Source organism: Exophiala viscosa (genome assembly GCF_022695815.1).
Source record: "Exophiala viscosa unplaced genomic scaffold EDD37scaffold_3, whole genome shotgun sequence".
Lineage (NCBI taxonomy): Eukaryota > Fungi > Ascomycota > Eurotiomycetes > Chaetothyriales > Herpotrichiellaceae > Exophiala > Exophiala viscosa.
This window is the reverse complement of record NW_026944355.1, coordinates 2108404-2134474: the sequence shown is the minus strand read 5'-3', so window position 1 is coordinate 2134474 and position 26071 is coordinate 2108404. Positions and strand designations below refer to the sequence as shown.

Below are 26071 nucleotides of genomic sequence, written 5' to 3'. Positions count from 1 at the left end.
CTGAACAGGCTGACAGGATATGCGGGATCAGACAAGGTTATGAACTTGGATGGATTCTGAACATGTGCTCATTGATGGCTGCATCATCATCCCATCATGGCAGCAAGCGAATACGTATACTTGATGACAGATTGTATGAGTATGAATGAATTCCGAGGCTGGTAGTTGTTGTTGCTGACAATCGACCTCATCTCGCTCCACATTCCTTGTTTAGATGGCGCGTGCTCTGCTCTGCCCTCGGCTCTCCCGTGTTTTTAGGTCCACTCTCTCCGTTCTTTGTATCATAGACTTCGGAACGCGGGTGGTAGTTGCGGGGAACCAAGCTGCCTCGGTCTGAGAGCGGCTCACTCGTAGCTGAGTACGTATCTGACCTTGGGGCAATATCTGACGATCTCGAAAACATGGATTCCTCCATCTTCCATAGTCTTTCTGGACTGTCCGTCGCTTCAGCATGGCAGTCAGTCGTGAGTCCAACCCTTCCTCGTCGTGTCGACCGACCCTTGGCTAATAATTGTCCCAGTCCCTACAGTCGCAGCAGCTCTGGCCGGTGGGCTAGCCACTGCTGCGTACCTTGACGCAAAGTTTCTTATCAGAGACGATCTCAAGCAAGGCAGTCTAGCCGGTAGCACCCCCAAAGCCGTCGCATACCTCGCGGAACGAGTAAAGCAAGATAGATTCTTCCTATACCACATCATCGAAGACCATGCCCTGGGCAAGAACGCAGACAATCTCTTCCTGATCTTCGAAGACCGTCAATGGACATATAAGCAGTTCTACGACGACATCCAAAGAGTGGGACAATGGCTCCTGCAAGACCTCAACGTTCAGATACAAGAAATTGTTGCAGTCGATGGTGGGAACAGTCCAGAGTTCTTACTGCTCTGGTTCGCTCTCGAAGCCATCCGTTCATGTCCGGCTTTCATCAATTGCAATCTGACATCCGGCCCGCTCATCCACTCCGTCAAGCTCTGTGACGCACGATACATCCTCGCCGACCGCGGAACGCAACGTCTGGTGCAGCCCTGTGAGAAAGACCTCGAAGCAGCCAACATAAGAACCATATACTACGACGACGCCTTCATCAATTCACTCCCTAGCCGCGGACCCCTTCCACGATCCCGCCAAATCGGTGCCGACCCATCAGAACTATGCAGTCTGATCTACACTTCCGGCACGACTGGCCTGCCAAAAGGCGTTGTTATGCGTCGTGGCCGTGACCTCAACACCGCCCGTGGTATATGCGAATACCTCGACCTCAAACCCGGCAACAGGATGTACACCTGTCTCCCTCTTTACCACGGCGCAGCTCACGGCCTCTGCATCTCACCCGTCATCTTCGGCGGCGCATGTGTCGTTCTTAGCCGCAAATTCAGCCACAAGACTCTATGGCCCGAGGTGCGTAAATCCCGTGCCGACATCCTCCAATACGTCGGGGAACTATGCCGATACCTTGTCAATGCACCTCCGTCACCTCTCGACAAGCAGCACAATGTGAAAATGGCCTGGGGTAATGGCATGCGCCCGGATGTGTGGGAAGTGTTCCGCCAGCGCTTCGGCATTGAGACCATCAACGAATTGTACGCAGCGACCGACGGCCTCGGCGCCTCCTTCAACGCGAATAAAGGCGACTTCGGTCGCGGCGCAGTCGCTCTCCGCGGAGCATACTGGCAATACCTCAACTCAGCCAACGAAAAGCGCGTGCGCATGGACATTGAGTCAGGCGAGATCGTGCGAGACGCAAATGGATTCGCCATGGAATGCGGCGTCGACGAGCCAGGCGAAGTGCTGCATCGTATTGACCCTACCATGGCGCAATTCACGACGTACTACAAGAACGACGAGTCGTGGACGAAACGTCAACTGCACGATGTTTTCAAAAAGGGAGACATGTGGTTCCGGTCCGGCGACATGATGCGCCAGGACCGCGATGGCAGAGTGTACTTCGTGGATAGGCTCGGTGACACCTTCCGCTGGCGCAGCGAGAACGTTTCAACAAATGAAGTCAGCGACGTCATGGGCCGATTCGACCAAGTTGCTGAAGCAAATGTTTATGGCGTCGCCGTGCCTCATACGGACGGACGCGCGGGTTGTGCGGCAATCGTGCCAGCCGACAATGTTACAGCTGACACGCTCGATCTAGCTGGTCTGGCTGCTCACGCTATATCCATGCTGCCGCGCTATGCTGTGCCTCTTTTCTTGCGGGTGGTTCCGCAGCTCGAGTACACTGGCACCATGAAGATGCAGAAAGGTAGATTACGGAATGAGGGCGTCGATTTAGAGAAGATCACCGCGTCAAGTTCAAATGATCGCATGTTCTGGCTGCCTCCCGGTTCAGATCGGTACGTCGACTACACACAACAGGCGTGGGAGGATCTCAAGGCCGGGAAGGTGAGGTTATAATACGGCAACTTTACCTCAATAGAGAAATTAGATGCCCTCCCTACAAAGGTACACGGCTTTCTGGTGTTTCGTTTCGTTTCATATGTTATTTGCAGGGCAGCCTACGGGCCCATCCGCATCCGTATCCATATATCATGCCTACCATTTACTGATAGCTAGAGTCTACCACGATTCATCAGTCGCAGGACCACCGCCAAGAAACCTCAACCAGGAAGCCCCCATTTGGTTGAGCATCATGTTCAGACATCCTGTACGGAATCCCTTCATCGGTCGCTCGCATTTCAGTGTGGCGTTGTCCTCATCCATAGCAACCTTTCCACCAAGTACGATATCATATAAACACAAGAGGTGTCTTGCCTCGGAAAAGAGAGGCTATCAGACAAGTATGGCAACAGAATCGGTAAATCGCTTTTGTCGTCGTTAATCATGGATTATGGCCGTCACAGGATCTGTTCATTCAAGAGCTCGCTTCAAGTCGTTCCACTTCTGCTTGAGCCCTTCGTGTTCGCCGTTGAGCTGTATGCATGTCAGCAATTGGCCTTCAAGATCTGAAAACCTGCAAAACTCACCTCAGCATATTTTAACTTCATTTCCACGAGCTCCTTCTCCATTTCGGCCATTTGCTCTTCCATGTGACGATTCTGGTTTTGCACCTCGATGTTCCGTTGCATGACCTGTTCTGTACCTGCCCTCATTCTTTCTTCGACATTGGTGGCCTCACTTTCGGCGACCTTGCGCAATTCTTCCACTTGTACACTCAGACTTTCATTTCGGTCTTGAAGTTCGCTGTTCTCGACCTTGAGCCGGACCAATTCATTTGCAATCTCAATGTGTTCGGTGTCGGATTGCTGAGCACGGTTCTCCAGCGACCGAATTTGAGAGGCTTTGGTGGCGCAGTCAGTCTTCAGATTTTCGAGCTCAGTTTCGCGCGCTTTTTCGGCTTTGGTGGACGTTTCGTATTCCTCTCGATATCGGTTCAGCATCTCCGGGGTAAGTTTGACAGCGCAAGCGTCTTGCACGAGTAGATCAGCTCGATAGACTTCGGTGTCTGAGCCACCTGAGCTGCCAAAGAAGCCAGACTCCAGTAATGACTTTGACGATGGAGTCGCATCCATATATACGTCGAACACCTTTTCCTTGAGGAAATTGGTCAGAGCCTGCATGTCCTGCATCGCCAGTAGAGTCTGGACATTGCGTTGAATGACTGCCATGCCGAACTTCAAGATTGCTCCTTCGAGACCCTCGCACAATATCAGATCGAACACACGCATAACAAGTTGCAGAGGGAACCTGTATGCGAACAGCGTCAGGAACCATTGGGTGGCATAAAGTTTAGGTGTGACCTGCCGCCGATTGAGGTGACAGTATAAGGCGGGTTCAAGGTCTTCCAATAATCTCTCAAACTGGTAAAGGTGAAGATGCAGCCCTGGCATATCCTGAATGAACAACTCTCGTAGCTGGTATTTGTTCATCAGCCGTACCAAAAGGCAGAAGGCTTCTTCTTCAGGCATCGTGAACAACAAAGGCATGACAATAAAGTTCATGCCTTGAGGATATCCGACGGCGTCGTCAAATAGTGCATAGGCTCGGCATACGTGGAATAGTCCATCCTGCAAGCCTGCAGCCGCTGCATATTTCGAATAGCTCGTTCTTGAGCCCATGTCTCGCTTGATCATCTTTTCGAGCTTTGACATTGCCGCGGAATCTTCTTTCGCCTTTTTGGCCTTTTCCGCTGCTAATTGGGTCTGCAAGCGAGCAGCAGCCATCGGATCGGTTTGTTCTTGAGAAGGCGACGGCGATGCCAGACCAACGTTGGCACTGGTAGCCGGGGTAGAATGATCTGACCGGATAGAAGATCTCGAGGATGATACAGACTCCTTTTCTTTGACACTACCATTGGCGTGTCCGTTGAGGAGGGGAGACTTTGGCGGAGGTTCTTTCACTTCTCCGTTTGTACCACGATTTCGCAAATCCCAGTAAACAGCTTCTAGATCCTCATTCTTGCTACCAGCGAGTACTTGCCAAATGACGGGTCGGATTGTTTGTGGAATACCGCCACTGATTGCTTGGGTGAATTCATCGGGACTCGTTCGAGCAACGGCTTGCGGTCCTTCGTTTACAACGTTCTGCCAAAAGTCCCAGTCAATGGGTGTCGCCGTGTCGGCCGCGGATGCTGCCACTCCTGCTACGGTTCCAGGAGCAAGGTTTGGATTGATTGGTATCGATTCACTGGTTGGGGATGTTGGCGACAAGACTGGGGTTGTCATAACCTTCTCGTCTGGACCAACACTTCCAGGAGTAGCAATTCCAACTCCCAGACTTGCGGAGCGTCCTATCAACCCTGCTATAGCACCACCCTCAGCCGATTCTGTTCCTTCTAGACTCGTTATGCCCGCTTCTTCTCGTAATCGCAACATCTTGAATTGTTCACGTAACGACGCCCTTGACGGCTGTTTCGATCCATTTTGTGTGTCTTGCGTCTCATCCAAGGCTTTCAACGTGAGGTCAGGATTGCTTCCCAGAGTTGACAAGGATGCGGCAGTGTTTCGGCGCGCGTCGGCTTGAGTTCTCGAGGGCAAGGGCGGGGATCGAGTTTCCTTTGGTGCTGAAGTGGCCCGACTTAGCCATCCGAAAGGAGTGGTAACCTTGCGTCCAAACCCCGAAGTAGGTGCAGGTGGCTGCGGTGATGGTGCTCGTGCATCGGAAGCTTTCCTCGCAGGAGGCGCACCCCAAGGCACTGAAGGTAGGGCTGCCGAGAATCCCTGGAACCTGCCGCGAGGAGCTTTGGGTTGATCGATCTTGTCGGGCTCGACATGATCATCTGAGGATTCTGGTGCGTTCAGTGTAGGTATTTGCTGCCCTTCAGGAGATGCCTTAGGTGTAGATTCGTCGCCCGAACTGGGATCCGCATTTTCATCGGACTTTCTCTGCTCTAAACTACTCGTGTTCTCGTGATGCTGTTCAGGGTCAGGTTCAGGTTCAGGTTCAGGTTCGGGTATAGAGGGTCTCTCGTGCTCGGGTGTCTCGTGCTCGGGTGTCTCGTGCTCGGGTGTCTCGTGCTCGGGTGCAGGTCGAGGTTCGTGGGATTCAGGATTTGTCTGCAATTGGTCTTCATGGGATGAGTTTCGTTGCGAATCGTCGTTAGTATCATTCGCATCCTCGAATTTCTAGTTTCGGTGAGACTTGTCGAATCATGATATCATGGGGTCATGTCTGCATACCTCTTCAAGGTCGGTATTGTCTGCGCTGGACTGCACAGTCTCCATGTTGAATGTTTTCAATGCGAGGAGGTTCCGCTCATACCATCATCACCAACATCCACCGCCCACGGCTACCACACCTTGAAATAAACAGGTAGACTGGGAATATTTTTAGAGATGTAGATCCGCAGATGTACTGAAGCAGGTTTCGGGTGAAGATCGCTTGTTGGTCGGGTGCAGGTTTCGCCAGAAGGCTGCAGTAGTTTCAGACGAGTGTGTGGACGTGTCACTATTCAGCACCACTCGCTAATCGTCATAATGGGATAAGTGGAGGTATTTTGTGGTTAATGGTACGATGTCTCGTGGTGTTGAAGTCGTGAACGCGAGTGGTGTTGAGGCTCGATTGGTTTGCCGTTGAGATCAAGGTGCCCTGCCCGTTGAGATCCTTGCTTGTCAGATGAACTCAATAATATCCAGTGCCTGCACTTTTTTTCTCGGCGATGAGATTCACGTTTCGCAATTAAAGTCGCTCGACTTCAGCCTTGACAAGCACAATTTGATTTCCCCGACCACAATTGATCAAAGACTTAGCTATCGAAGATACAAGAGGACATTGTGTCTTTGACACCTATCATGCAGCACCGGAACATTGTACAACACAACCCTGACTCAGACTCGTCCATGCATCGCCCCATGTCAAACAACAAAGAGGCCCGTCCTGCGTTCGGCACTTTGCCCTGTCAAAACCTGTCCTTAAGCCACATTGGCCACGTTTAACCAAAACGTCCCCATTGTACCCTGCAGCGCCAGTACTCTTCCATCCAAGCAACTCCGCTCTCACAATCCTTTCGCGTTTCAGAATAGCTGCAACTCCCAAGCCACCGTCTGCGAGTCCGGACGCGGTACGGGGATAGTGAGTGAGGCTCCCTAGGCTTTCGCGCGTGGCCTCCCTAGGATCAAAGGGCCCCTGTTCCGCAAGTTCTCCATAGCCGTCTTTTCATATTCATCTCGCTACCGACACGTCGTTCCAACTCTGACACTTGTCCTGACTTCGGTGCATATCTCCGATCGTCATTTGCTTAAGCATATCTTAGTTGACGTCCTTCGTGTTGCCAACCAGGGAAGCGCATAGCTTGAGACGATCGAGCCGGGAAATTTAACTGTGACAATCATTGAGTATTCATGTGTCTTTGACAAGCGACTGCTCCAGATCAAGCCATCTGCCCTTTCTCAACAGGTCACGCGACTTCAGTTCGTTTGTCCATTTCAGCACTTTCGTCTTATCGACCTCCGGCAGCCCGTTGTTTAGTTTGGCTTCCAAAAGTGTGCATTCGATGAGCGATTGATATGCCCATTTGCAATCTTGCGCATCTTCAAGTACTTCTTCAATGTACTCACGCTCTGAAGCAATGTATTCGAGTCGCTGTGCGTTCGAGAGGTTTGGTGCCATGCTCTTATTTGCTTGGTCGGGGTCAAAGGCGCACATGAGGGTTTGATGGTAGAACCACAAGGATTGGTCATAAGGGTCGAACAGGGCTTTGTGTATTAACTCAAGCTCTGGGCAGGATTAGCAGCAGTCAGCGCTCAAGATGGACGTGGCCATACCTTCATCCAACATGTCTTTTCTCTCATTGTTACTAGCCTCCTCCTCGTCCAGGATCTTTAGGATGAGTTTGCTCCGGTTGTGCCACGCCGAGAAGTTTGAAAGATTCGTGCCGATCATCTTCTTCGTGTACGCCAGTTCCTGGCGTGACATACTCTGACCTTGTAGGGCTGAACTTTCGAGGCTGCTGACCACAATTCTCCGGTAGCCCCAGCCATGGAAGTTTCTGCTATCTCGACTGAGCATCTTTCCGACTAGTCCAAGCTCTTCTTCCCAGAGTTTTCGAGCCTGGGTTGCTGGTAAAAGTGCCGTTGATTGCTGAAGGAGCCACAGTCGATGATTCCATATCCAATAGCATTTTGGAAATTTGAGCAGAAGTGGGAACAAGAACTGCAAATCCAGCTGGATGATGTCCAAGATGTTACTTATCTTAGTGTCGTCCGTGATCTTCCTCGATGCAACCTCGTTTTCGAGATCATGAAATTCGTTGACATAGATTCGACGGCGGTGATTCCAGATAGTGTAGTATTCGGGGTTCTTTTTGAGCAAGTCGGCAGTCTTTTGCAATAAGGCCGGCGTGAATTCTTTTCTTTTGATCTTGCCTTGATGTCAGCATAGCATTAATGAATGGGCCTTCGCAAGTAGTGACCTCTGTATTGACTTCTTCGACGAGTTGCTGGTATTGAGCGATCTCTATGAGTTCTCGTTGTCGTGCTTCAACCGTCCGTTCTTCACGATTGGCTGTTCGAGGAATTCCGTGCTATCACTCAGTCAGCCAATACACAGCTCTTCGGGGTTGAATCCTCACGCTCGACATTGGCAGTTGCTATGCCCTTGCGAGGGAAGGAGAGATGTTGACGTGGTGGTAGAGAGAAAGAGCGATGATTAGATCAGACATTGGCAATATCTCCAACTTAAATCCAGGCAACACCATTTCACCGACCTCTTCACGAATGCACTACATTCCTTCCAACACATACCTTAGGACAAGCGATGGCTTGTCACTAACATACATACAGGTTACGATGTTCTAGGCGTCGTATGAGTATTGAGTCCGCCGTCCAGGGCTGTTTGTGGATTTCATCTCGCCCTCTACCAAACTGGTACCGGGTCTCGCAATACTAGGAGTCCATCAACCGGCCGACTCCATGACAAGAGACTACGGCACTCTTGAGCTCAACAACATCCTCACCAGGAGTTCCGAGTTACAGCAGTCTCCATGGACGACCACAGTCCGGTGACAAGCTCAACCACTCTTGGAAGTCCCGCCACTCCACCCACTGTTCCTCACAATGACCTCCCAGCTGCAGATCTGTCGGGATCCGGTGGAAGACTCGGTCCTTTCGAAAGGACGCGACCCTTGCTCGGAGAGCTAGAACAACACCAATCCACCTCCAACCTTCAATCCGAGTATCACCCTTCGCGAGGCGAGCTACATATCAGGACACGTCCCTAGCAGGGCCGGTCTGCCAGTGTCGGTACACCTTCACATGTGCGAGCCCGTTTCACATCACCGGACAGATTCATACCTCAACGATCTCTCCATGCAGATAAGCGAGCTTCCTATCAGACCACCAAGCCTCCCGTGTTACTTCAGGGTCGTGAAAGAAATGATAGGCAGAGGGACAATTCCGTTGACCCTTTCCGCTCGGTTAGTGAGACACGATCGAGATCACTCGTCAGACAGAGACAGCACCACAATGTCTACAACCTCCGTCCACCGCACTACACCCCGTCCTTTGTCCATGGAACAGATGCCTCTCCACCACGAATCGACGGGAGGCTAGCAACGACATCGCTTCGCCAAGTAAGCGGCGGGTTTTGGACAGTCGGCGGGCAGTTGACCGTCCAGCTGGGACAATTGCAGGCAGTGCCTTCAGGCAACGGAGGCTTAATCGCCAGTGGCACAACTGCACCCCTACATACAGCTTCATTTTTGGATCAGCCTACACTGGATGACAAGGTTGTCGAACATGAACGTCGTCTCGCTTTGGCACTTGATATCGATCAAACAAATCGAGTCCTACTCCAAAATCATGTCAATAGAGAAAATGGTCCACATTCTCTGCCACAGCACAGTCCTTTCGTTTGGAGAGATAGTAGGTGGACTCGGGATATAAATATTCGATGTAAGTAAGACTAAGCTTTTGGAGTACCGACTGACGTTGAAGCAGCTCATGCCCGAAAGACAGAAGAACAGCCTGCAGCCGAGAAGAACATACCGACCGTCCCATTCAGAGTGCTTGATGCGCCCAGCCTGAAGGATGACTATTACTGCTCCATTCTGGCCTACAGCTATACTTGCCACACCTTGGCTGTCGCGCTCACCCACAAAGTATACCTTTGGACGGAGCAATATGGCGTCCGATACCCGCCGCTGCCTCCAGCCCGAGTGACCAACTTCGTCACATCGCTGGCCTTCTCCTCAGACTCTGGTGGCCGAGCAATCCTGGCTGTGGCTCGAAACAGTGGCGCTGTTACGCTTTGGAGTTTATTAGAAGCAAGACCCAGGTTTGATGCCCCACATCCATGCGCAGCGTCCTGCGTGGCATTTCGACCGAGTGAGACGCACCGCCAATCCATCAATGGCGACGATTTTGTGCCGTGTGAAGATTTACTGGTTGGTGACGACGCTGGCAAGATTTACTACTACTCTCTCCAGTGGCCTGAATCAATGACGCTCCTTGCAAAAGTTGATGCACATACTCAAAACATATGTGGTCTGGCGTGGTCTCCTGACAGCGAGCTATTTGTTTCTGGAGGCAATGACAATCGCGCGTTCTTGTTTGATCCCAAAATCATACTACAAAATCAACCGGAGATACTCGCTTCTGGGAACAACGTCGAGCATACTCCGACGGGGCACATGCCTGTCGACCAGCAAGTTGATCCGGCACAGAGTGGACCGACCACTCCGCCAGCAATCCAGACTATTCCAGTACCATTCGGCATGCTGACTCCGCCCACGTCGCCGGAAAGGAACCAGACCGCTGCCCAGCAGGGAGGAATATTTGACGTTCTTGCCGTAGCGGTCAGACAGACAACTGCTCGACTCACAACTCCACCTGTCAGCCCTACCAGGCGAGTAAGTGGTCTTGCTCGGGCCCCTATTGTGGATTACCGATGGCCACCCAATCGTACTGCCAGCCAGAACCTACCTGACATCCGAAATGGCCTGGCAGACCCAAGTATTCCAGGTCAGACCAATGTACACGTCTACTCATTCTATCATTTCGCCGCCGTCAAAGCAATTGCATTTGCACCTTGGCAGCCATCTCTACTGGCGACTGGTGGAGGCAGCAATGATAGACAGGTTCATTTCTTCCATACCGGCTCGGGTGCAACGCTAGCCTTGATCAACATCTTTTCGCAGGTCACAAGTCTGGTGTGGAGCACTACAAGACGAGAGATTGCCGCAACGTTTGGATATTCACAACCAGAACATGAGATTCGGATTGCCGTGTTCAGCTGGCCAGATTGTGAATGTGTTATGAGCATACCATGGGATCGGAAACAGAACGGCGAGATTGGACGTGCTTTGTGGGCCGTTGCATATCCAGGCGGTCCGAATGATGCTGTACCAAGCCGAAGGCAAAGTCACGATTCTGATGGGTTTGCCGCTTAGGAGGCTGTACGACACAGAGAGGCTGCGCGGGGACGATCTCGAGAGAGACGTAGTCCAGCACCCAGCCCAGATAGACCTGTGACGAATACTCCAACTCGCCCCAGATCGAGTTCTTGGAGTCGACCACGGGACACATATCGCAGAGATCTTCGAGGCGAAGGCGAACCATGGGCAAGTCGGACCGAAGAGGAAGGGAGTTTGATCATCGCATGTTGCGACCAGACTGTCAAGTTCTTCGAGATCTGGGCGGGAAAGAGCAAGGGCAAAGGACGTGGACTCGGAAACAAACATGGTGTGTTGGGTGGTAGTCGTGTGCTCGAAGGATGGTGTGAGAACGTGGGTGTGGACGAGATAGGGTTTGGCGAGGAGGTCATTCGATAAGCAGGGTCGACATTGTCGTGGGCGTCTCCCAACGTATGACTATCAGTACCTAGGTAGAGGTGTGATGACACAAGGCGCGATGACGGTACTGTTTTATGCTATTCCTAGCCTTCTTACTTCTGCCACAGCGAGATATTCATTTCGACCGACACCGGCCCCTGAACAATGCTTTTCCAATATGCTCCGTCAACACACCACGAGGCATATTCAGGTTTATATCCACGTCCATGTCCAACCGTCATCTCGACTCCCTGTACAACCTTGAAAACAATGCTGATGCTCTTGCTATGCGACATTCATACTCAATTTTTCCGCGCCTTCTTGACCTTGACCTTAGTAGACGTGGACACCGGAACCGGCTCGGGCTCGGGCTCACTATCGCCCTCGACATGCACATCGTCTTCCTCGTCATCAATATCAATTTCCCCATCGTTGATGAAGCTGTCCAAATCCGAATCTTCCTCTTCTTCGTCTTGATCTTCATCGTCTTCAGAAGATACGCCGGACTCATCTTCATTTTCGGGACCATCAACCCCGTCCGCATCGTCTGACTCATCGGCACTTGACACCTCGGCTTCGACATCGACTAGGCCAGTACCGTTGATGCCGATGCCATCTTCATCGTCATCTCCGTCCTCGTCATCCTCGTCTTCCTCTCCGTCAGATTCGTCCACGCCGTTCTCGAGGGCGAGGGCATCATCTTCATCATCTTCATCTTCATCCTCTTCATCGTCATCTTGACCAGCGACAAGCCCTTCTAACGATTTCCCAGCTTTTCGAGAGCGCTTAATCGGTCTCGCGATATCCTCGTCTAGGTCTTCATCATCGTCGCTATCCCAGTTGTCCTCGCCCTCAATATATATCATGCCGGGCTCATCCTGGCCATCACGCCTGAGAGGTCTTTGCGCGGCAAGTTGCTTCCGGTAAGTCAGTTGTGCATCCAGCATGTCCAGCTTGCCCTTCAGCAGCAATAGACTGTCAAGCGTTTTGGCTCGTTGGCCGAGGACCTGGTACAGGGTGCGGATTTTGGCGATGACATCTGGCTGCGCGGCGATGGCGCCGCCGTGGGCGATGCATGTCCACTGCACCCAAGTGATCAAGTTGCCGTAGCGGCCTGGACGACTGGCGAGGCGCTCAGCCAGTTTACCTAGGAGTACGCCCGCTAGGTTGCTGTCGAGACGCTGGATGGTGTTCTTGACAATGTTGATGTCGAGGGTGTGCAGGCAGCGTTCGAGGAGGTTGTGGTCGTTGGTGCGCAGGGACTGTGTCAGGACTGTGCCTAGAGACATGCCTGATGGGATGGGGAGACCGTTCTTTACGGTCAGAGCTGTGGCGGAGGGGTCAGATTGTAAAGCGGAGGCGATGGAGATTTCGTGCGGGTGTTTCGAGGCAAGAAGTTCGCCGAATGTGGGTTCTTCTGGTTCTCCCATTTCTTCGTCTTCGTCCCCGTTGGCTTGCTCGATGGCGTCCTGGTCATCGGCCTCGGCCATGTCTTCGTCGGATTCTTCTTCGTCGTCCTCCACCTCGTCGTCCTCTCCTGCTCTGACGTCGGGCTCATTCTCTTCGTCGTCCTCCTCGTCATCTTCATCATCGTCTTCGTCTTTTTCACTGTCAGAGATGTCTATTGTTACCGGCTGAGATCCACCATTGACAACGACTGTCTTGGACTCGTCAAGGTGTGATTTCCCGGTATCCTTGACGCCGTTGAGCGTGGCTGTGTTCAAGGTAGATGCCGATTTGACCTTGACAAAGTCTTTGGCGCCATCGAAGAGTAGCTCTCCGTTCCCTTCGTCTTGCCATCTGATCTTTTGGAATGAGAAGTCCACACCACCATCCGCAGATGCGACAACAACCTCAGGACCTTGTATGGACGCCGCGAAGATCGGGACAGACCTGGTCTTGGAATCTGAGCTGACCAGACGGATGGACGCACCAGATTTGCGCGTGAGGTTTTTCTTACTCGACTTCAAGTCTCCATTGACCTGTTTTGGCTGGGAGAATGGTCTCCAAAACAGTTCAACCATACCAGCTTCCGTGACCACGGTCAGGAGCTGTTCCCTCAATATCGGTCTGACCTCTTCTGACGGATCGTAGAGATCCGCGGCAAGAACCCCGCTTCCAGCAATCAATGTCCGCGCTAACCGCTTGTTCTGCAGGTTGAAGACATTGACATATCTGTCCGAATCGGCCGCAAGAAAGAACTCGTCTTGTGCATCTTCGTTTGTGCCGGACCGAAACAAGGAATGAATGGGGTTCTTGAACGAGTCAAAGCGAGATTGTTGGTAGTTTCCATCTTTGACGAAATCATATGCAAAGGGTGTATCGGACGCGCATAGGATCTGGAAGGGGTTCGGTGACGGCGTGGCAAGCACATGAGCGCCATCTGGGATAGAAATTGTCCTGTTGAAGTTAGCTAGGTTTGTCGCTGGCGCACGACATAGACTGACCGAATCGCTTTGTTCTTGCTCAAATCCCATTGCACCAACTTAGCATCCTCGCCTACGCTCCATCCTTCCTTGTAGTCTGTCGCAGGAGAGAACTTGAAGTCTGCAACGGCTCTCTCATGTCCACCACTGAGCATACCAACAACCTTGCCTTCGGCAGGTGAAAACATGCATATGTCGGATGTGCTCGTACCGTACGCAACGACTGCGCCTTCGCTGTTGTCTTGCCGCTTACGCTTCTTCTTTTGTTTTTGATCCCGGCCATTGAAACCCCAGTCTAGAGAAGTGATTCTCGAGCCAGGTCGAGTCTCGTGCTGGCAGCGCAGTCGACCGGTCGTCGTCTCATGTATGCGCAGTTGTTGAGAGTCAAAGCTCTGAATGACTGAAGCAAAGAGACGCAGTTGGAATTGAGAAGGCGAAAATGAAGATTTCAATATCGAGGACCCTTGGGCAGTTGTTGACGACGAACCAGTCGTCAAGGCGGAGGAATTTTTGGACGCTGCATTGGAGGAAGATTTTCGACTCATTTTGACGGTGTATGGTACTCAAAGAATGAAATTGGAGGGAGCAAACAGTGCTATCGCACGAAAGACTATCGGACAGCGATAGTTATCGAGATTGTGTGCATATACTGTGCTCCCTCACAGTGGTGGTGAATAAGTTCAGACATATAATTTCTCCAGCGTCTTGAACTTTTTTTGTCGGCCGCTGCAACAATGTCATTCAGAAAAAAATAGGCGCCATACCACTAATAGACTAGACCTGAATTTCCTGCTCTATTCCCCTCTTCTGTTGTTATGAGCCCCCTTCACATTTCCTCACTCTCTGAATATTGCTATTTTCCATTGCATCGACTATGGGGTTCGTGTCTGTATCGGTGTCTCCAGAACACTCTCCAACGACAATGGTCACAGACCAAGAAGACTTCAACATCCCTTCTCTGAACGACCGGGTGCTGAGGCCTTTGCCTGAGCTCGCAGCATCGATGCCTGGCACATCTTCGTCCTGTCTTGCAAGAGAAAAAAGGTCATGATGACTCAAGGCCAACTATGCAAGCTGCAGCAGTACAGTCCCTCGCAGGCAGACACACGACATTCACAACCTTGAAAGGCTACAGTCGATCGATGCATGTCCTACCTCTATGTCCTGCACCGAGTAGGACGTTACAAGTTATTCAGGTGAGATGCAGCATTGAGGGTCTCTACGTACGAGACCACTGTCTTGGTTATTCCAGACCATCCTTGTGGACTCTGGACGGTATCCATGCCGCTACGATTCTCACTGATAGGGGTGCGGCTCGACCGGTGAGGCGCGGGAGCCTGCGGATATTGCTTACCGATAGGCAGCACCGAAATCGCATACGGAAGTGTCAGCCAGTGATTATCAGCAAGAAAAACGAAGATGCTATCAGCAGCACATGTTTCAAGCGTTGCAATAATGAGGTCGTCGAGTTGGATGTTGTTTGGGACAATTTCTCTGCCCATCTGAGTACTCATTCCTGACTACGAATGGTTTGTCATTATCTGCCGAACGACACGTGACCTGATCAAATCATCCATGATTCTTGAGAACCAGGATGACGCGGCGACACAGCGATGATGATCGTGTGACACAGACAATTTTCCGGTTCGCGATGGGACACAGGCAGATCACTGGACGAAGATTCATGCAGGAAGAATTCTACAGGGATACCTTGAGGCAGCAGCAGCAGGATAAAAGGAAGTCATTTTCAGTAAGTACGGAGGAGTAGGGTTTGGCACAGAGGCAGCAAGGGCAGAAGAAAGGGGAGACGAGAGGAACAGACGAATAAGGCGATCTGGTCAGAAGTGGAGAAGTCAGAAGCGAAGCAGAGGAAGAGAAGGCGAAGAAAATAATGAGAAGAGACAACAGGAGGGAAGAGGAAGGGAGAGTGGGCGGATACCAGAGTGGAAGCTTGGGCAGGAGCACCAGAAAGAGGAAAAATCGAATGCTTGGCTTTGATCTAGCCGTATCAGGGCATGGTTGACCGATGGCTATTGGTGGCGAGAGATCATGTACTCCACCTAGCAGGGCAATGATTGGCGGAATGGCTGGAGTGCAAAAACACTAAAATTGACAGGGTCGCACAGGGACGGAGGCACGTCGCCCTCAACTTCCGAGGCTACTTAAGGATTTCGCGCCCCTCGCCCATAAATTCGCTGCTCTTAAAAGTGTGATGCACCTTTTTCTCTAGGTCTTTCTCACCAGACGCGTTCGAAAGAGCCAAGACTCGTTTTGATTCGCTCCTACCTCAACACGCGTTGTTGTAGTATTCGACCAGGTCACTATTACTTCCTTCCTCCATTGGGTGGCTACTATTATCTATTTCTCTCATCAACGGAAAGCATCGCATCAGCCATTCATCATACGGATTGAAAACAGCTTTGCGACAACAGCCATTGCGACAACAACACCCATTGACGCGGCTGAAATTGAAAGAAACCACCAGGTAGATTCTTCCAGGTCACATGACAACAATCTGTCACATGACCTATTGAAGGTTTTTATCTCCGACGACAAGAATATCAATCGACTTTGTCCTTCCACCAACCTCCTTCGCCATCGATCCTTATCACCGTTCGTCGTCTCCAGTGTTGCCACTTGATTGTGTCAGCACTTAGCAACCTCAGACCTCGCCCGCCGACTATAAATTGGCAGTGCGACCAAGTTCTCCACTGCTTTCATCATCTCTGCGACAACTCATTCTTTTCGGCGCGCTTTGTTCCTGGCCAACATTATCCGGCTTGTAAGCCCCTTTTCAGCTTCTAATAACTAATTCAATCACTTCGGCTGGTCCGATATCTTGGCATCGCTTTTCCACTGCCTACAAACCTCTTGGCATCATGGACGTCGAGATGCAGATGGAGGCAAATGGGTATGTAGGCCTTGGGTCACTTCCGTTGCCTCACTTGTCACTCGATCTGACCGTCACTAGGCTGCCTGCGCAGTTCACTTCAAGTTCAGATCGACCTGAAGAATCTCACATTGCCGACAACCTGGCAGCATCAATATCAAATTCCGAAATGCCTACTGAACCAGTCCCATCAAAGGCAGTGCTGACTGAACCTGCGCCTCAAATAGAACCCATGGCGACAGTATCAGAGTCAGCATTACAGGCAGTACCTGAGGCAGTGATAGAGTCAGTCACTGAGACTGTATCTGAACTGCCTACACTTGCCACAAACGGCCATATGGACGACTCTTTAAATCAACCTCTCGCGGCTGTTCCAGACTCTCAACCTCAACCATCTCTTGATAGTATTTCAAACGCGCCTGCGGCACCCACAGCGTCAGTTATTGAGACCACTATGACGGAATCATTCGTGCCTTCATCCATTCCTACCGAAATACAGTCCTCAGCAACACCGGCTGATAATACTCAAACGACCATGGATCTCTCCGAACTTGCCGCAATTCCACCTCAAGCGCCAGAATCAAACCTGCGGACGTCACCTCATGCTGATGCTTTAGCCCCTGAGGCTGTCGCAGAGATCGAAGCACAGAAACATGAACTGGATAACTTAGCCGACGCGCCCACGATCTCTGCGAAGGCTGATGCTATGGACATTTCTTCATTCAATGAATCAATAGCACAACCAGAACAATCTACAGTTGCCGATATTGGTCTTCCCTCCCCACCTGCACAGTCACCACCTCCTGCCCCTCAACCAGCTGCAGCTACATTACCAGCAGACCAGCCAGTCGAGCCCGTGGTAGAGCCGCCAACTGCGTCCGAGCCAGTGGCAGAGACTGTTGTTGCGCCAGAAGCCGAGCCTGTAACAGCTGAACAGCCATTCTCGGTACCAGAAGCTCTCCCTGTACCAGCCGAAGAGCCAAAAGCACCAGCGCCTACACCAGCAGTCCCAGCTCCTGAAGAGCCTGTCGATACAGACATGATCGATGTGCTCCCTGCTAAACAAGCTCGACCGCGGGACGAGGATGGAGACTCTGAACGCGCCGCCAAGCGTTTCAAGACGGACGAACCAACGACACAAGAACCTGCATTCAAAGTCCCAGATGTACCTGCAGCTGCTTCGTCCCCAATAGCAAATGGCGATGGCAACCCTGCCGCAAATGGAATTGGTGATGGTGATGACTCTGTCACACCAGCTCGATTGGCACATATGAAGAAGGTCATCTCCAATTTGAAGAAGAGTTCTGCTTCTACAGCGTTCAGAGTTCCAGTGGATTATGTCGCGCTCAAAATTCCTCTGTATCCTGAAATCATCAAACATCCCATGGATCTCGGAACCATCGATCACCGACTGAAGCAGAACCAATACACTTCCATCTCCTCCTTTGTCAGTGACTTTGAATTGATCGTCAACAACTGCGTCAGATTCAACGGTCCTGACCACGGTGTCGCACAGCAAGCTCGAAAGATGCAGTCCTCGTTCAACAATCAGATGAAGAACCTGCCATCCGCCACCATCGAGGAACCGTCAAGGGAAGCCAAGAAAGCGGCAAAGAAACAAGAGCCTACGAGACAAGCACCTCCTCGTCGACCATCAGTGACCACTCCCACACCGACTACCGCTCCAGTTGCTGCAGCGCCTTCGCCAAAGTCTGTTGCTGCTCCGCCCACTCCATCTTTTGCTCCTGGACCTGACGGCATCCCACTGATCCGTCGCGACTCGAGCTTGACCGATGGTAGACCAAAGAGAGCTATCGTTCCTACCAAGCGGAACCAGGAATTTGGAGGCGGCAGACCAAAGAAGAAGAAGTACGAATTGCAACTTAGGTTCTGTGACGAGGCTCTGAAGGAGATTGCAAGCCCGAAACACTGGCAGATGAATCAGTACTTCACTCATCCAGTGGATCCGGTCGCCTTGAACATCCCAACCTATTTCCAGATCATCAAGAAACCTATGGACTTGGGGACAGTTCGAACCAAGCTCAACAACAATGTTTATGAAAAGGCCAGAGACTTTGAAGAAGACGTCCGCCTCGTATTCAAGAACTGCTACAAGTTCAATCCTGAAGGCGATTTGGTCCACAATGCCGGTACTCAGCTGGAAGGTCTATTCAACAAGAAGTGGGCCACGAAAGATGACTGGATTGCGGCTCGTGAACCGGCTTCCGAGCCTCAGTCTGAGGCAGATGAAGACGAAGAGGATGAGGACGAGAGCGAAGATGATGCTGAGGAGAGTGAGGATGAACGAGCCGAGAAGATCAAATTGCTGCAGAGGCAGATTGAAATGATGTCCAAGCAGATGGGTGAATTGACCCAGAAGAAACCCAAGAAGTCCAAATCTCCACCTGCAAAGAAGAGCAAGTCCAAGTCGAAGAAGGAGAAGCCTGCTGCAGGTGTCAAGGAGGGCAAAGAAAAGAAAGAAAAGAAGAAGTCTGCACCAAAATCGAAACCGGACAAGGATCGCTATGTCACGTTTGCTGAAAAGCAGTACATTTCGAATGGTATTGCCATGCTCCCGGAAAAACAGATGCAGGAGGCCCTCAAGATCATTCAGAATAGTGTTCCATCTTTGGCAAACAGCGACCAGAACGAGATTGAGCTGGACATTGAGGAAGTGCCGAACCATGCACTTCTCAAGTTGCTCAACTTTGTCAAGAAGTATGCTGGGCCACCGCCTGATGAGCCAAAAGCCGAGCCGACCGAGTCATATGGTACCACCACGACCAAGTCGAAGAAGAGCAAGCCTATGAGCAAGCATGAACAGGAGGCGCAGATTGAGGAATTGAAGGGCAAGTTGGGCGCATATGCTGGACCAATCTCTCCAAATGCGGTTCAATCCATTGAGACTGGTGATAGCAGTGATGATGATGGAGATTCGGAGGAGAGTGAGGAAGAGTAGACCATGAAAATAATGCTTACGGAGCGGGTGCATTCAGGAAGGGGCTGTATGATGTATTATGAATCAAAGGGGTTTTGGCGATAGATATTATCGAGTTGAGCCGGTCTCAAAGGGGTGAGCACGCTTGGGGTTGCTGTCACCAGATTGAGATTTGAGTGATGAAGATTGGCGAGCAGTGGCAGGTTATGTAGCTGAAGTTGATGAAGCAAAGCAGCGTTTCTAGCTGAAAAGCAAATCGTGTAACAGATGTGGTCGAGGATCCTGTAATGAAGTATCTTGACGTCCCATCACAGTGCAATAAAAACGCACGATGACCAAGGCGTTTGTAGCTTTCTCTCGTTTTCGGCCTGCACGCCACTCCACAGTCAGGAGAATTTGTATCTGGTCTTGATCAGTAATGGAGTGCAACTTGATGACCGCGCGTGCAAGACGCGATAACGCGTAAATTGTGATGTCTTCACTGGAAGGAAACGATTCACTATGGCAAGAGCGAAAGCAGTAAATCGACAGAGTGATAAATAGCGGAAGACGCGTATCATGCAGGACAGAGGCTCATCAGAATCTGATTGAACAACGCTCTGTTTCCCTTGGGAGTCATGATTCCTCCACTGCCACAAGCTGCGCTGGACGCAAATCCCGCGTTCGCTAGGGTATGGCAGCATGTCACAACAGAGGTTCTCGAAGACGATGGGTCAAGGAGAGCAACGAACGAGGTGAGGACGCGGAGATGGAAGGAGAGTGTGAGTGCCAAGCGACGTGGATTGGAAGGTTCAGCAGAACATGAAGATGGACAGGACGTAGACGAACATACGCACTGTTCGAGTGGGAGCCAGGCTAAGGACGTGAGATTCGAAGATGAGTTGAAGAAAGCCAGAGTGGCAAGGGTGAGCATGGGGCTTTTGAGAGAAATACTGCGAGATATCGCGTTTGTGGATCATTCTGGTCAAGTACAGGACGACGGCGGAGAAGTGCTGAGCACGGGATCCGAGACAGGTGTGGCACGGCAGAAGAAATCAGGTTCATCGAGCAAGTTGGCTGGATTGAAGGATGCTATGCTGATCATCTCCGCGTACATCGATGCATGTTCATCTGGATCCGGGTCGAGCCAGGACCTTGCAGATGGAAGCCTCTTATTGGAAGACGATATAGCGCTGTTCAAAGAGAACATCGATATTATTGCAGACGCCGTGGGAACGAGACTTGTCGAGCTTGAGCAGGAGATATCCGATATTGCTGCGCACGCAGACTCAAACGAGACGGACACGCAACATGGAAACACAGACACCATCATCACCGATGCAGTCGACAGATCAGCACATGGACGGGCACCAGCACAGATACCACAGCAGCAATCCCTGGTCTCGACCATCACGACACAACAAGCCCACCTCGCCGCCCTGAACAATATACTTCCCACAACCCTAACAACCCTCTCATCAACCCTTACATCACTCCAGAGTCTCCACCGCGACACGCTGTCTCAGCGAATCCGCACCCTCGAAGCAAGCAAGCACGGCGTCCTATCGCGCTGGACCTCCTCCCGCGCCCAGTTCCTAACGAGCGTCGCGACTGCCATGAGTCTGAAAACGAGGATACTCGTGCTGGAAGAGCAGAACAAGGTCGAGAACAGTCTCCACACGGCGGGCATCGTGGAGAGAATGAATAGTCTACACGAGCAAGAGACAAATCTCGATGGGAGGATTGAGCAATTGTCAGACCTGCTGGGACAGTACGAGACGCTCGATTCGGATCCGCGGCGTGGAGTTGATGTGTTGAGGACGCTTGGAATCCGCTATGGTGAGATTGAGAAGGAGATTGAACTTGTGAGAGAGGATATTGAACAACTCACTCGACAGCCGGGGCGGGAGTGTCGACGATAACGATAGACACTGCAGCACAGAACAGAACATAACAGAATGCACTCTCACATACGTTACAGTATGGGTCATATCGTTCATCATGTCATCGGATCACCTTCTAGAGTATCTACCTATATATCTGATGATTTCATCTGGCAGGTATTCCAAGGCCGGGACATTACTCCCAGGCCTTGGCTGGCCGTGGCCAAAGACGCTTATACAGACTCACACCGATGGCATCCATAGGATTGATCTTGCCATCGAATGTAGCTTTGAAGTACCCGTGCGTACCAAGCGGCTCTTTGATGAATCCTTGACGACCACGCTTCGTCCACAACGGTAGCGCGGCAAACCACAGTACGTCCTCGCGGTTGAAGAACATGTATCGTACCGTCACTAATTTCTTGTGGATCTTGAGAGGGTGGCCTGTCAGGATGGCGCGTTTTGCAATGATGCGTGATGACGATGGAGCGATGGTCGTCGCAGTGCCGATGAGTTGCAATTGTCCTTGCGAGGCTGGCACATCCGGTTGCATTGAATCGACCAGCGCGGGTGCGGCATCCTCGGAGGGTGTCTCGCGGCGGAAAACGAGAACAGGTACAGATCCCCAAGTCATTGGCCCTGTGAAGGTTGCGATTGCTGTTCGTCCAGGATGAATATATCGGTCAAATTTGTGGACGTCGTTGGGTGTGTTTCCCGAAGCCGAAAAGATTGGATTGACAATGAGACGGCGATGGCCAATCTGCACGATGATTTCGTCTTTGGACTTCAACGGTGCTTGCAGATCCGAAGATAAGGTCATGTTGAGGTTGATGACGGCATGTTTGTGCTCGTGGCGCAGAAGAGAGAACATGCACGCCGGAGGAGGAGTGGAAGCAAGAGAGGCAGGCACATTTCGTAGCTGTACCTCAACCCTCGTTCCTGCAATCACGCCGCCTCCCAATGACTCCTTCAGCGCTGCACTGTACGATTTCTTGTAGTCGGCGACCTGGAGGAGGCGCTTGTACTCAAATGGTTCGTAGGGTGCGTCTTCGGCATGATTCCACTCACTGGTCCTTAGACTCTTGAGACCTCGATATTTGATCAGTCTTTCTCGAGCCGACATTTCTGGATGGAGTTCAATCTCGTCCGGAAATTCGAGGTCGTCTTCGGCTTCTTGCTTTTTGTTGGCGCGATATTCTGCTAATTGTCGAGCTTCCTCTTCATCGTCGGCATCCACATGCATTTCCGATTCGGGGTATTCTGATGGTCCCCCTTCCGTCATGGCCTCTACCCCATTCGCTACCACGCCATCCTCTGGACCGAGAGATTCTGCATCCATGGCAACATCGCCGTCGTTGTCTTCGTCAAGCATGTCAGAGTCGGAATCTGAAACGTCATCCAGGTACCACGCAGCCTGGTAGTCGGAGGTACCCTTGGGAAGTTTCTTGGGTGTAGCAGGAATATGAGAGTTGTCGTCAGAGAAATAGTGGTAATCGTCGAGTAGTACACCTTTGTGCTCGGTGGTAGCCGCCGTGCTGGCGATATCGTGCATTTCGGCTTGTTCAGGCGCCAGTTCTGCCAGATCGTCCTGATTCTCTGTTGGTCTCCATTCTTTGACTTGTACATCCGCATCCATCTCCTCAGCTATTCGCTTTTGTCCTTTCGGTAACTCCCTGATGACCCGGATCTGAAAATCTCCCCAGCCTGGAACGTGGACTAATCGGTCCGGGTTCATGCCTTTTCCACGGACTATTCCCGACACTGTGACTGTAGTCGTATCTGCTCCATCAGCGGCGCCTGACCAGTTCAAGTTCTCGATCAACATCCAACTTCTGTCATCACGCCACCGGATTCCTCTCGTCGACGCAGTGCACATACTTCGCACCAGATTTGAACAATCCGATTTGCTATCGAGACTTGACAATTTGTCCAAAGCTGGGAAGTACCGGCCGATGGCGATCTTCAAGTCTGTAAGATGGCGTGACCTCTTTGCCACTGGAACCTTCGCATCAAGATCGTGCACCACAGCAGTGACATTTGTGATTCCTTGTCCTTCCAAGGCCTTGAGAAACGAATCCTCCTCTTCACCAAACGTCTGCTCTGCATCAAGCACGAACACAACCCAGTCGGCCAATTTGCAAACGTCCAGCGCTTTCAGCAGATGCAAGGAGCCTGGTAGGTAGAGGAGGTTGCGGCGGAATCTGTCGACTCGAACAGGGACAGTGCCGCTGGTCGATTCGGGCCCGGGAACATCGACACTGTTGTTCAGGGTTTTGATGGCGGAGTAGGGGTCGATACTCTTCGATAGGGGCACGATTGCGATGTGTTTGGCAGCGGCATCTGCACCCTGAAAGATATTTTCTTCTCCATCTCTTTTATCCTTGTGGTTCATGCGCAGTTGCTTTGCCTGGTTGCGTCTGGCTAACTTCGACATGACTTGCTGATGGGGAGTCTTTCTCTGGCCCTTTTCTGGCCTTTGTGTTTCGATTTTGCCTGCGAACATAGTCAGCGAGACTCAGACCTCAAATTTTTGGTCTGCCCACCCTTTGCTTTATCCTTGAGAGCGCTTTTAGAGGCAAACTTCGATTTGAACGGTTTGTGATCTGTTTTTGTGGTACTTCTGTGATGATGAACAGAAGTAGAAGTGGGAGCCATTGTAGCGTTATATTCAGAACCTCCAGCTTTGAACCGGAAGGCCAGAGACATGTCAATCACAATGTACTGTACAAAGAAGGACGGCGACGATGTTTCTCCGCAGTCCCAAAAAATTATTTTTCGTTTACGAAGTGGCGTAATGAACCCCGGTTCCTAGTCCGTCCGAACTCCTTGGCGGAGATTCACCTGAATCTCGACTACCATTTAACGCTATCACACTCTTACTTGAGTCCACTCAGGGAAATCCAGGTCCTCCCTCTTTATCGACATCATGTTTCGATCATCAATGTAGTCCTTCAAGGGTAATGACTCGAACTGGCTCCTGTTGCCGATATACACACCTCTGGATTGCATCATCCGGGCATACTCCATTGTTCTTCTGACAAACTCTGCATGATTCCCCGTCTGGAGGTACTCGACAAGCATCAAGACATCGAACGCAGCTTGACTCGTCGAAGCCACAGTATGCGGTCTGAATCCAGCAAGGGCATCTCCAACAAGAACAACCTTCCCATTCATGTATGAGTTCTTCAGGGTTATAACGTCCGTAATGCACTGGACGAACGGCTGACGAGTCTTCTCAACCATCTCGGACATCTGGGGCGGCAATCGGTCTCGGCCTTTCATCTTGACCATCTCCCACGCTTCCTCTCTCATCTGCCCTGGCGGTATGGTGATTCTTCGTCTCTTTCCCTGTTTATCCGTCATGACCTCTTCAAGGTCCTGATCTCCTTCTGGAAAATTTGTATACCACACAAAATTCAACAACCGCCCTCCCTTTTCCATGCTTCCATTTGTGCCAGGAATGGTATAGGTCAGATTTTGAATTCCAGGAGCGTGGAAGAACGTAAATCGTTCAACAAAAGCCGTCTTTGCTTCCTCGGAGGCTTCCCCTTCAGGCACTGTGCCTCGAATGACACAGTATCCGGCGTACTTTCGTTCAACATCAGGGCACAGGATCTTTCGAATTGTGGAACTTGGTCCATCCGCGCCAACAAGCATGTCACCAACGACGCTTTCTATTTTACCGTCTGCGCTATCATAAAAGACCCTCACCGTGTCGTCTTCTTCCTTGAAGTCTGTCACCGTACAGCCATATCTATAGTCAATTCTGCCATCCCCAGGTTGTGGACCGGGAACTCTACAGTATCCACTGTCTTGATGATCATAGTTTGCCCGGAGCATGTAGTAGCACAAGTCCCAACTTGTCATCGTCTGCTTCATGACTTCCTCGTGGACAACCTCGCCAGACTTATCGAGGTACATTCTCTTTTGCGATGCAACAGCGACAGGACGTTTGCAGCGATCATAGCGCTCGAAGAAGGCTAACATATCACCACCGGCAACGATTCCGGCCCCCTGATTCTCGAGCAGATTGGTAGGGTTACGCTCGAGGATTGTGGTATTGTAACCATGTTGTTTCAAGGCGACGCCTGTGAAGAGGCCGCCCAGGGAACCACCGACGATGATGATGTGTTTGGGCTTGGAATGCGACGACGCCACGTTCAATTGGGCGTCAGCAGTCATATTTGTGATGATGAGACATCATTGCAGACTGGGCCAGCACAGAGGGGGAAATAAATAAAAGTAGGTTACGCTCCGGGCGAACGCCGTCAACAATGGGGTCTCAATCTGGGGATACTGCGGGGGTCATCTTGCATCATCGAGACAGAAGCGGAGGAAAGAAAGTATATCGAAGTTCTAGAACGTGTTCCCATCAAGCTGATCACAAGGCACCAACTGAACTACTTATTCTTGAGTGATGAACGGTATCTGCTCCAACGAACAAGACACTACGTTACTGCTCGCAAGACTGCTGTGAGTCAGCAGCATAAAGTTTTGCGAGGTTTGGAACTACTTCTAAACATGGTGGATGAACCAGAAAGAAGTTCGTTCACGGTGTCTTAAAGCAGGCACCATGGTTTCGGAACAACCATGTGAGGACCTGTGTGAGTTGTTGGATACCGGCCTTCGAGAAAACATCGACCGTGGGTACAGTTAATATAAAGGCTGTCTGCTTTCTCCTTTCGCTTCATCTTTTCAGTTATGAGCCCCGCGACCTCCGTTTACTCGTCCAAGGGTGCATCACCT

General features: G+C 51.2%; 8 protein-coding genes across 8 annotated transcripts; 4 read left to right on the top strand and 4 right to left on the bottom strand.

The window, feature by feature from the left end:
• The first annotated feature begins 282 nt into the window (after nt 1-282).
• Nucleotides 283-2449, top strand: EDD37DRAFT_589407 (fatty-acyl-CoA synthase). Its single transcript, XM_062814492.1, has 2 exons — nt 283-464; nt 521-2449. Exons 1-2 carry the CDS (start codon nt 452-454, stop codon nt 2398-2400), a joined length of 1893 nt encoding a protein of 630 aa, XP_062672282.1. The 5' UTR covers nt 283-451; the 3' UTR covers nt 2401-2449.
• Nucleotides 2450-2853: 404 nt separating this feature from the next.
• On the bottom strand, nt 2854-5666 carry EDD37DRAFT_607959 (rab-GTPase-TBC domain-containing protein; the record flags this gene model as incomplete). The annotated part of the gene is made up of 3 exons (XM_062815017.1): nt 2854-2916; nt 2970-5567; nt 5622-5666. The coding sequence occupies 3 exons, from the start codon at nt 5664-5666 to the stop codon at nt 2854-2856; spliced, it is 2706 nt and encodes a 901-aa protein (XP_062672281.1).
• A 1114-nt stretch (nt 5667-6780) lies between these two features.
• On the bottom strand, nt 6781-8020 carry EDD37DRAFT_607958 (protein geranylgeranyltransferase type II; the record flags this gene model as incomplete). The annotated part of the gene is made up of 4 exons (XM_062815016.1): nt 6781-7157; nt 7206-7800; nt 7853-7963; nt 8012-8020. 4 exons carry the CDS (start codon nt 8018-8020, stop codon nt 6781-6783), a joined length of 1092 nt encoding a protein of 363 aa, XP_062672280.1.
• A 673-nt stretch (nt 8021-8693) lies between these two features.
• Nucleotides 8694-10828, top strand: EDD37DRAFT_607957 (WD40-repeat-containing domain protein; the record flags this gene model as incomplete). The annotated part of the gene is made up of 3 exons (XM_062815015.1): nt 8694-8854; nt 8887-9332; nt 9378-10828. 3 exons carry the CDS (start codon nt 8694-8696, stop codon nt 10826-10828), a joined length of 2058 nt encoding a protein of 685 aa, XP_062672279.1.
• A 5686-nt stretch (nt 10829-16514) lies between these two features.
• On the top strand, nt 16515-19770 carry EDD37DRAFT_679638 (bromodomain-containing protein; the record flags this gene model as incomplete). Its single annotated transcript, XM_062819693.1, has 2 exons — nt 16515-16546; nt 16607-19770. 2 exons carry the CDS (start codon nt 16515-16517, stop codon nt 19482-19484), a joined length of 2910 nt encoding a protein of 969 aa, XP_062672278.1. The 3' UTR covers nt 19485-19770.
• An 80-nt stretch (nt 19771-19850) lies between these two features.
• On the top strand, nt 19851-21424 carry EDD37DRAFT_627113 (uncharacterized protein). Its single transcript, XM_062816350.1, has one exon. It carries the CDS (start codon nt 20081-20083, stop codon nt 21362-21364), a length of 1284 nt encoding a protein of 427 aa, XP_062672277.1. The 5' UTR covers nt 19851-20080; the 3' UTR covers nt 21365-21424.
• EDD37DRAFT_627112 (pyruvate dehydrogenase E1 component subunit beta) lies at nt 21425-24074 on the bottom strand. The gene is made up of 2 exons (XM_062816349.1): nt 23869-24074; nt 21425-23818 (listed from the first exon to the last, which is right to left on the bottom strand). Exons 1-2 carry the CDS (start codon nt 24029-24031, stop codon nt 21522-21524), a joined length of 2460 nt encoding a protein of 819 aa, XP_062672276.1. The 5' UTR covers nt 24032-24074; the 3' UTR covers nt 21425-21521.
• Nucleotides 24075-24121: 47 nt separating this feature from the next.
• Nucleotides 24122-25797, bottom strand: EDD37DRAFT_344702 (monooxygenase). Its single transcript, XM_062811710.1, has one exon. The coding sequence runs from the start codon at nt 25505-25507 to the stop codon at nt 24194-24196; it is 1314 nt and encodes a 437-aa protein (XP_062672275.1). The 5' UTR covers nt 25508-25797; the 3' UTR covers nt 24122-24193.
• Nucleotides 25798-26071: the final 274 nt, after the last annotated feature.